Source organism: Caretta caretta, chromosome 22 (assembly GCF_965140235.1).
Source record: "Caretta caretta isolate rCarCar2 chromosome 22, rCarCar1.hap1, whole genome shotgun sequence".
Classification (NCBI taxonomy): domain Eukaryota; kingdom Metazoa; phylum Chordata; order Testudines; family Cheloniidae; genus Caretta; species Caretta caretta.
The window spans coordinates 10752857-10763884 of NC_134227.1; the positions used below are offsets into that span (position 1 = coordinate 10752857).

Here is an 11028-nt window from a genome sequence, read left to right on the forward strand (position 1 = left end):
GCTAATTAGACTCTACTCATCTGAAACGTTTGGCCCCGCTCTGCTCATGACTGAATAGATTATTTATTAGTTGTATTACAGTTGCACCTAGAGAAGGCAACTTGGCAAACACACAGTAGAAGACACTCCTTGCCTCAAGGGTCTTACAATGTGAATAGATGAGACAGACGAAGCGGGGGGCTGGGGGGGTGCGAGGCGGGGGGCGGGGTGGGGGGGGGAAGGGAAGAAACAGAAGCCCAAAGAGGGGAAGTGTCTTGCTAAAGAAGGTCACACAGAAGGTTAGCAGCAGAGCCAGGAATGAAAACCAGGTCTCCTGACTCCCAGTCCAGGGCACTATCCACTAAACAATTCTGCCACTGAACTGTACTTCCCTTCTCTGCTTCCTCCCTCCTAGGGTCCCCATCTCTGAGGGCATATCCTCTCATCTCCGTCATCACCCGGCAGCCCTCTGTGGTCCCTCACCTTGTCCCTGCAGCTCCCAGCTCCCGAGCACTGTCACCCCACTCCTCCTTGGGAGCCACCAGTGCGGAGACACCAGCCAGCGAAACTCATGCCAGCAGCGAGTCAGAAGGGGAGCAGCCCACCCCGCGGTTGAAAAAGCCTCGCCGAAGCCGGACCATCTTCACAGAACTCCAGCTGATGGGGCTGGAGAAGAAATTCCAAAAGCAGAAGTATCTGTCCACGCCAGACAGGTCAGAGGAACGGGATTGGGGTGTGACTGGGGGTAAGGCTGGGAAAGTGGCTGCAGGGCCATGACCCTTAGGGAAGAAGCCTGCAACTGTGAGTTGCAAATCCGGGCTCATGCTACAGCGCTAAAAATATCTGTGTGGAGCCTGAGCTCTAGGAATGGGGGTAGGCTTCAGAGCTGGAGCCCGAATGTCTACACAGATATTTTTTGTGCTGTAGTGTAAACCTGAGTCTGTAAACCTGGGCTCTGAGACTTGCGGCTGCAGAATCTTGCTTGCTGTGTAGGTGTACCCTATGAGACCGAGCCATCTACAGGGGATTTACATACATGACTCTCAGAAAACCAGAGGAAACGTAGGTAAAACTCTGAGCTCACAGAGGAGAATATAGGGCCCAGTGCAGCCTTGAGCAGGTGAGTGAAATCACAGACTCATAGAACTGGAAGGGACCTCAAGAGGTCATCTAGTCCAGTCCCCTGCACTCATGGCAGAATTAAGTATTATCTAGAGCAGTGGTTCCCAAACTTGTTCCGCCGCTTGTGCAGGGAAAGCCCCTGGCGGGCCAGGCCGGTTTGTTTACCTGCCGCGTCCACAGGTTCGGCCGATCTCAGCTCCCAGTGGCTGCGGTTCGCTGCTCCAGGCCAATGGGAGCTGCTGGAAGCGGCATGGGCCGAGGGACATACTGGCCGCCGCTTTCAGCAGCTCCCATTGGCCTGGAGCAGCGAACCGCAGCCACTGGGAGCCGCGATCGGCCGGACCTGCAGACGCGGCAGGTAAACAAACCGGCCCGGCCCGCCAAGGGCTTTCCCTGCACAGGCGGCAGAACAAGTTTGGGAACCACTGCTCTAGACCATTCCTGACAGGTGTTTGTCCAACCTGCTCTTAAAAGTCTCCAGTGATGGAGATTCCACAACCTCTCTAGGCAATTTATTCCGGTGTTTAACCACCCTGACATTTAGGAAGTTTTTCCTAATGTCCATCCTAAACCTCCTTTGCTGCCATTTAAGCCCATTGCTTCTTGTCCTATCCTCAGAGGTTAAGAAGAATAATTCTTCTCCCTCCCCCTTTATCAACCTTTTATGTACCTGAAAACTGTTTTCATGTCCCCTCTCAGTCTTCTCTTCTCCAGACTAAACAAACCCAATTTTTTTCAATCTTCCCTCATAGGTCATGTTTCCTAGACCTTTAATCATTTTTGTTGCTCTTCCCTGGACTTTTTCCAGTTTGTCCACATCTTTCCAGAAATGTGATGCCCAGAACTGGACACAATATTCCAGTTGAGGCCTAATCAACGTGGAGTAGAGCGGAAGAATTACTTCTTGTGTTTTGCTTACAACAGTCCTGCTAATACATCCCAGAATGATGTTCACTTTTTTTGCAACAGTGCTACACTGTTGACTCATTAAGTTTGTGATCCACTATGATCCCCAGTTCCCTTTCCGTAGTACTCCTTCTGAGGCAGTCATTTCCCATTTTGTATGTGTGCAACTGATTTGTTCCTTCCTAAATGAAGTACTTTGCATTTGTCCTTATTGAATTTCATCCTATTTACTTCAGACCATTTCTCCAGTCTGTCCAGATCATTTTGAATTTTAATCCTATCCTCCAAAGCACTTGCAACCCCTCCCACTTTGGTATCATCCACAAACATTATAAGTGTACTCTCTACGCCATTATCTAAATCATTGATGAAGATATTGAACAGAACTGGACCCAGAACCAGTCCCTGCGGGACCCCACTCATGCCCTTCCAGCATGACTGTGAACCACTGATAACTACTCTCTGGGAATGGTTTTCCAACAAGTGTTTTACCCATCTTATAGTAGCTCCATCTCGGTTGCATTTCCCTAGTTTGTTTATAAACAAAACCCCAGACCTCTAGGCTGAACTGTCAGCAGTGATGTATATGGTCGTGTAAGTCGCACATCGGGGGCCTGATTCTCCAGTGGCTAGCACTAAGTGCAGTCATTGACCCCAGTGCAAAGTGCATGTGTGACTCCCATAAAGAAACGTGATCTCCATTTACACACTGCTTCATCGGGTACCTTTAACATTGTCTTTAAATACTAAAGACTGTCTCTGAACTACAGTAGCTTTTCCAAGGCGAGGGGACAGCCAGCATCCTGGAAACTATATCTGGCTCCTCCCTAGTTTACTTCTATTCATTTCAAATGGATCAGGGCACAGTGATGCATGGCAAGGGCTGGTTGGAGGACACTTTGGCTGTGACTAGCAAGGGCTTTCTGCACTGAGGGGAGAGTGTCTCCCATGGCATTGCCTATCACGACTACTTTAAAAAGACACAGGACAAAAACGTTCCTTAAAGTGGAAAAAGCAGAGGTAGCAGAAGGGCTGCTCAGCCGTTGTGGTGCTGAGCTCTCTCTAGTTGAACTGTGACGTCTTCTGGACTGAGAAAGATGACTTTGCCATTGGTGGAGGACTTGGGCAGAAGACCGGATTCGATTAAGGCTAACTTTTCCCAGGATCAAAGGTGACCTGAATAGAATGAATGAATGAAAACCACATACCGCGCGCATTATATAAAGAGAGGGCTCAATACATGTGCATAGCAGCATGTATTTATGTAGAGAGATACATGCAAGGAATAGAGAGCAAAGCATTTCCCCCTGCTTCACCCTTTGAAAGGGCACAGCGTGTTTTCCCTCTCCCATGCTGGCTCAGTTCCACTGGCTAGTGCAGGTGTGGGTGTGGGTGTGTAGGCAGAAACCTGCCCATTACCCAACCCCTCTAGAGAAGCTAGTTCCACTATGAGCACTAGACTGGAGCAGTCTTTGCCCTCAGGGAACATAGAGGACCGTGACTGTGACTAGCCCATAAACAAGAGGTGTAATGGGGAGCTGGGTTTGCTGAGCAACAGCCTCACTGCAGCCACCAGTAGGGAAGGTCACAATCTCTCCCTGAGTGTCTCTTGACCAATACTGTTTATGTTTATATTTAGAGCTGGTTGAGATGTTTATACCTTACAATTTCCCCTTTGGAAAATATGGTTTTGGTGAAACTGAAATTTTCCACAGGGAAATTTTAATTAATTGTTCCGATTTCTGACTGGAAAACGTAACCCCCAAATATTCATTTTGAAATCAGTGTGTTTTGTTTTCCAAAAACTAAAACAAAAATGACATAAGAATGGCCATATTGAGTCAGACCAAAGGTCCATCTAGCCCAGTATCCTGTCTTCCAACAGTGGCCAATGCCAGGTGCCCCAGGGGGAATGAACAGAGCAGGGAATCATCAAGTGATCCATCCCCTGTCGCCCATTCCCAGCTTCTGGCAAACGGAGGCTAGGGACACCATCCTTGCCCATCCTGGCTAATAGCCATTGATGGGCCTATCCTCCATGAACTTATCTAGTTCTTTTTTGAACCCTGTTATAGTCTTGGCCTTCACAACATCCTCATAAAGAGTTCCACAGGTTGATTGTGCGTTGTGTGAAGAAACGCTTCCTTTTGTTTGTTTTAAACTTGCTGCCTATTCATTTCATTTGGTGACCCCTAAAACGGTAACATTTTAAGTTGAATGAACATTTTTGTTTCATTTTGAATCAATGTATGTCTAAATGACATGTTCATTTTCACTTAAAATGTAGTTTCCTTTCAGGTTTGGGAAATAAAACATTTCAGCTGTTCATTTTCAGCTTTTGGATTGGGGAAGTTTTACCCATTTCTCTCTCTTTTTTTTTTACATTAGAAAAAGGGAGCAAAGGTAAAAAAAAAAGCAAATGAAAGTGAGGAAAAAACCCACTTTTCACATTTTTAACTGTTTTCTAAAATGTTCATGTACTTTTTCACTATTTTCCAATTTGTTTTCAGTTGGAAAAAAGTGTGAAATTTGTTTTCATTCCCATTTCACATACTTTTTACTCCACCCCTCCAATTTTCCCAGTGGAAAAAAGATAGAAAAAGTAATAAAAAAAAAGAGGGGGAGAAGTGTCTGGGTTTCCTGATCAGCTCTAGTTATACTGAATTAGGCTTGTTTGACTGCTGTTTGTCTGGAACCCTCACAAAGGAGATCTGAGACTACCCTTTGAGGCAATGTGGCTCTGTGAAGTGTTTTCCAATGGACACCTCATTGGTGTGGAAGCCAGGAGACTTGAATTTTGTTTCAGGCTCTGTTTCTAACGTGTTGTATGGTAATCTTGGACAAATTGCCACTCCGCTCTGTGCCTCAGTTTCCCTTTTTGTAACTACTGACTTACCTCATGTAAGGAGTTCTGAAGCTTGGTGTATTATTATTTACAAAGTGATTTGAGATTTACATATCATGTCAGCCTAACTTTTTGGGTTTATTCTGTGCCAAACGCGTTACACGTGCCTCTCGTTAGCGAAAAAAGAAAAGGAGGGGTTTTTTTGGTTTGTTTTAAAGAACTTGAATTACCCATGTGTTGGGGTGTGTGGGGAGAAAATTGTTGGTTTAAATTACAGGAGAAAAGGTTGCCAACACAGAGTAGCTTTGCAAACCTAAAGAAAGTGTTTGAGAGGTTCACAAAACCTTAAACCCCATGTGTCACCAAGCCCTAGTTTAAACAATTTTTAAGGCCTAAGGTTGGAAGGATTAGATTTTTATCAGTCAGTGAATGTTGTTTTCACTGTACACACACAAACTGACTAAATCCCCCCCACTCCACCCCCCGCCATAGATAATAAACAAAATTTACAGATAGACAAAGTAAGAAAAATCCTGCTAGAGAACTTTTTATCGTTTGATTCAGGACATTTTACTTTGTATATTTTGACGTGATCTTGACATTTATAAAGCTTTAGCTTTTTGAATCTTGACAACATCTGTCATTTAAATTATTATTGTGTGACTGCCTCCTTTTGCCTGGCCCTCCCCCCCCATAATTTTCTGCAACTGTGAAAATTTAAATTGATTAACAATACAAAAAGCTTACAAATAAATATTATCTGTCAAAAGAAAAAAAATACATATGGAATTCTGCCAAGCCTGCCTCTAAGCTATATGCCTATTTTTTTCATCTGATGACGCATGTCACCAAAGCACAGGTCACATTGGGCCAGATTTTCAAACACTTAGGACCCACAATCAAGGACAGGTTTTCAAATGAGTGCAACTCCCATCTAAGCATCTAAATGGGGTCAAATTTTAACTAGCTCCCATAGTGACTCCTACGCCATGGTTTTTTTGAAAGAGCTCAGTACCCAGCATGCTGGGCTCTTTTGATATCTGGCCCATTTGGCATGATTCTCTATCCCCTAAGGCTCAGGTGTTGTGCTGACTGGCTCAGCACTGCCTCATGTGACCAGCTGAGTGACACCATCAATCAAAGCAGTCTTGGCTGCTGAATTAATTAGAGACATGAAGGTTTCTTGACTTTGTACATGACCAAGGCTGATGAGCAATCTCTGCTCCCCTAGCTCTTCCTTTCTCTCTCTCTATTTGTTTCTTTGGTTTCCTAGGCTAATGCACATGGAGAGAGGTTGTAAAGGTTACAGGTAATCTAGGTGTGACAAGACACAGGCTTCCTGGCAGGAGTTCGTCAAACAGACATATTTCCCATGTGAGCTCATGAGTTGGTAACGCAGTGGCAAGGGCATGGATTGAGATCTGCACTCACTCTTGTGTCCTTTGACGGGGGCTACATTGAGGGGCATGGTGAGCTACTTAGTCGCATGGCTAATTAGAAGCCAAGGAGTGCAGATGGGATAATGTCTGGAACCTGTGGGCTTGATTCTGATCTCCCAAACTCATCCATGTAGCTCCTTTGACTTCAATACCCCAGCTATTAAGTATGGTGAGTGATATAAGGTGATGGAAAATCAGCCCCTTTAACTGCAAAGGGGTCCCAAAGTGGGGAAAGCACGTGCGGGTTTGTTTGTTAGGGTATTTGAATATAGGTGTGTGTGACTGTCCCCACTATCTATCCAGTTGGATCACAACTTTTGTTATGAAAAACTCAGCTTTGGAAAACGTGTTTCCAAAGCTGTTTAAGGGACATACAACATGTTGTTTCAGGGGCTACAAAAAGAAAGTTCACAGGACCTAAAATATGTTTAGATGCAACTCCATGTTTGCACCTGAACCCATCTGAGTTTTGCATGGCTTCACATTGTTGCAGAACATTTGCCCAGCTCTACTTAGAATTTCTGAATCACATAAGGCCAAATTCATCCTGAATGCAGCTCCACTGCACCACTAGGTCGAGATTTGTTCTCACTTAAGTGACAAATAAAGGAATTTCATCAGGGATGAATCTGGCCCAGGATCTCCAGATCTCAGGCTTTGTAAAGAAATAAATAGATTAATAGTCATAAAGGAACCATTACAGATTTGGAGGTTTGGCCCGGATAAGTTAGGATAAGCATTTGTGCTGTCTACTGTAGCTCCCCGGAAGGCCCAACACACATAAATTTATTTATAGGCATTTCTAGAGCTCTCATCACTGTAATATCAGCAAATTAATAAATTCAGACACACAACACCTTTTTGAGGTTAGAAAGCATCCTTATCTCCAGTCTATATATAGAGAAAGTGAAGCACAATAAAGGCAGCCAAAATTTTCAAAGGTGGCCTCTGATTTTGGGTGTGAATTCTTGGGTGCTGTCTTGAGACACCTAAGGCCTGATTTTCAGAGGTGCTGAATGTCAGGGCCAAGTTGTCTCCAGCTGGATGACTGAACTTTTGTCCTCGTTCACTTGCCCAACAAAACACATAGGATAGCTGGTCTGTTTCCATCTCTTCCTATCTCCCTATTCTGCGTCATAACCACAAAACCATTCTTGCTTCCTTCATAAGACCATACTTCTTTGGATCCTAAATTTGGATCATGACTGTTTATAATGATTTGTAATTCTCCTCTGAACTGGAGAGAAAAGACGAGTTAGGAGAAGCTGATAGCGATCTTTTTCTGGAATTTACTTCACTGTATGTGAGCCCCCCATTCTCTCTACAGGATACAATCAGGGATTGGCTACTGCAGTGCATCTGGACTCATTTCCTTTGTCAAGTCTCTGTATCTCTTGTCTTCTAGGCTGGACCTTGCCCAGTCACTGGGGCTGACTCAGCTCCAGGTGAAGACTTGGTACCAGAACCGCAGGATGAAGTGGAAGAAAATGGTAAGAGATCAAAAGGTTCCCAACCAGGCCTCCAATCTAATGTCAGAGAGATGAATCCTGAGCTGGAGTAAATCTGGGTGTACATTTGGAAGTCTTTGGCATAAATTCTGCCGATGAAGCTATGCTGATTTACACCAGCTGAGGATCTGGTCCAGAATTTTAAAGTTCAGTTTGTTACTGCTAACTGGTTGCTCAAAAGCTCACATTGCTGAATGTATGTTGGGTAAGACTGGCCATGGATAGCAGTGCGGATTCAAAGCAAAGGGACAAAAGGGGGAGGAGCAGAAATTTCTCCCTTTTCATTTTTTGGCAACCCTGGGGTCTTTATTGCTTGTGGGAATTGGGGGTGCACCTGGATCATAAAGAGACTTCAACTCAATGAAGCTAAGTCCAGCTTTGATAAGTGATGTCCCTGCTTCTCACTTTTAAAGCTGTCTTTAACTCTGACCCTGCCTCCAACTCTTCCTGTACACCTGCTCCTGCTCCCTATGGTCTGCCCACATTTCTCTCCTGACTTTTCCCTTTATCTCCTTCATGCACTCCCAACTTCAAGCCTTTACACGCAGTTTCTCAGTTAGTGTACACCAAGCCTCCTCCCTGTCCTTCAGAAAACATCTAGAATGCCCACTTGTCCAATACATCACTCCAGCTGCAATAATGACAACACTGTGTCTGTCCTGTATTGTATTGGAGGAAAGGAAGGGCAGTCAGGTCCCATTAGTTCCATTCTGGTTCCGTCACTGACTCACTGCATGACCTTAGGCAAGTTGCTTCCTCTCTTTGCCCCAGTTCCACTGTATGCAAAATGGAGATAATAGAGGTGGCAGAGCTATTTTGCTGACTCATCCTGGTAGGAAGACCAGGTGGGTCTCATTAGTTCCAAAGCAGGAGTAAAAAGAATTGAGTCTCTAAGAGACAAGAGAGAGCTGAAGGGAGGAAAAAAATTCACTTTGGAAACTCAGGTGGAGGTTTGATTGTTGTTACTTAAGCTAAGAATGAAAAGAAAATCTCAGTAAGGGAGCTGAATTTTGGACAAGCCTGTACGTGTGCTGTATTGAGAGTTGGGTCCCTCCCAAGTCCTCCCCAGCCTGGTGAAAATGAGCGAGTGAGTGAGGATGCAGGAGAGCGAGCGACAAAGGGAGGGGGGAAGATGGTATGAGCAGGGTGGGGCCTTGGAGAAGAGGCGGTGCAAGGGTGTTTGGTTTTGTTGAGTCAGGAAGTTGGCAACCCTATACTGAGACCCCTTTACAACCCGCCTTGAACTCAGGACCCTACATAAAGTCTGAGATATTAGTGTTTTCTGGGTTTGTACTTGCCTCCATTTAAATTAATTAATCCCCATTTAAGCCCCACAAGGCCTACGCATCACTTAAGTTCTACTTGAGTCCGGAGTAGGAGGTAAGGGTGCCTAAACCTTGGGCCCGCTCTTTGAACAGGGATAGATTTCATCCTAATGTTAAAAGTACCATCAGGAACTTGGATGGCAGACACCAGTGAGTTCAGAATGGTCCAAACACTTATTATCTTTGTTCCAGGTACTGAAAGGTGGACAGGAAGCTCCGACAAAGCCCAAAGGCCGCCCGAAGAAAAACTCCATCCCCACCTCAGAAGAGATTGAGGCAGAGGAAAAGATGAACAGCCAAGTTCAGAGGCAGATATTCGAGACATCTCAGGCCCCAGAAGAGCCTGAATTGACAGAGGAGAAGCCTGAAGTCTCCTTGGAGACAGGAAAGTCTCCGGAGCACACAGTGGAGCCCTCCCCAGAGGAGACGACGCCCTCAAGTTAAAAGAGGAAAAACAGAAAAGAAAAAAAAAAAGAAAGAAAAAAAAACACAGAAAAAGGAAAGAGAAAAAAAACATACATACATAAATAAATAAATAAAACAAAAAGACCTTGTGTATAAGTCAGGAGCTTGTGCACTTTGTGCCATTGGGAATCAACCAGCACGGGCCACCGTGGAACAAAGAAACCCAATGCATATGGTGATAGTCTTTCCCTTCCCAACAGCATGTGTAAGTCCTTCCTGCAGATAACAAGGGGGCCTGAGTACTTTACTGCTATCTTCCAGAAGAAACTGTGTCTAGAAATGTGAGACAGCCTGGAGAATCAGGAAAAGCCCAGGGTTCCTTTCATGCCGTGGGAGGTGGTTGTGTAGTGATATGACCATCTTGGAGGGTTCGGTGTGTTCGCTTGGCCGTATCTTTGCCTTTTAAGGTAGAAATGGACAGAGCACTTAGTCTGGCCTCAAGGCAGTGACTGCCAGGAACAGGGGAACTTTTACAGCACGATTTCTCATTTAACCAGCACTTATTTCTGTTAGGCATGGGCCCAAGCGAAACAGTTTTTTGGAGGATGCACAGACCTAGGGTTTTGGTTCAGCCCATTATAAAGATAGGTGCAAGATTCAGACCCAGGTCATGGTTCAGATTTCAGATCTCTCCTGGAGGTTTGAGGTGATCAGATCTGGGTTGTGGGGCAAACCTTTATAAAGGTATCATAGAATCATAGAAGGTTAGGGTTGGAAGGGACCTCAGGAGGTCATCTAGTCCAACCCCCTGCTTGAAGCAGGACCAATCCCCAATTTTTGCCCCAGATCCCTAAATGGCCCCCTCAAGGATTGAACTCACAACCCTGGGTTTAGCAGGCCGATGCTCAAACCACTGAGCTATTCCTCCCCCCCAGTGGTAAAGGCCACTGGGTAAAATCTGGATTGAGATCACAGTTTGGATTTCAAGCTGCTCCAGAACTGGGATTTTTGCTTCAGACCCATTTCTAATTATTGTAGGGTTTGTATTTTTTTTCCCCCCCAAGAAGCATTTAAATGTTTTCAGGGTTAGGGGAAAGTAATGGAGTTAAGAAGCGGCTGAAGAAAGTTCGCATTTGTTTTTAAGACCTGTGTGCCAAGACTAGATATGCATCGTGTTTCCTAAAGTCTTGTTGAGGGTGCATTTTGCCCGAAGGCTGCAAGAGATGTATTAAAATAACCTTTATTTTTTAATTAAAAATTAAATATATAAATAAGACTCCGTGTCATTTCTCTTCCAAATCCTACTTTAGGGATTGTGCTGAAATTTTTCAAAATTTTTGAACAGGTGCCCATTCCACAAAGTCACCAAACACTCGGCGATGCAAAAGAAAAGGAATGAGTATAAGAGTGGAAGGCCAGAAGTCTGGTATCTGTCCTATCAGCTAGAATATAGGCACAATATGTTGTGGTGAATCCCTGGAAGTTAAATAAAAACTGGG

At 44.8% G+C, this 11028-nt stretch overlaps 1 protein-coding gene across 1 annotated transcript in view; it reads left to right on the forward strand.

Moving 5' to 3' along the window:
* The window catches only part of BARX2 (BARX homeobox 2), a 55706-nt gene extending 44903 nt beyond the window's left edge, over nucleotides 1-10803 (forward strand). The window contains exons 2-4 of the mRNA XM_048827363.2: nucleotides 395-692; nucleotides 7697-7781; nucleotides 9317-10803. Coding sequence (XP_048683320.1) covers nucleotides 395-692; nucleotides 7697-7781; nucleotides 9317-9568 — 635 coding nt within the window. The 3' untranslated portion in view covers nucleotides 9569-10803. The remainder of the gene's footprint in view (nucleotides 1-394; nucleotides 693-7696; nucleotides 7782-9316) is intronic.
* Nucleotides 10804-11028: the final 225 nt, after the last annotated feature.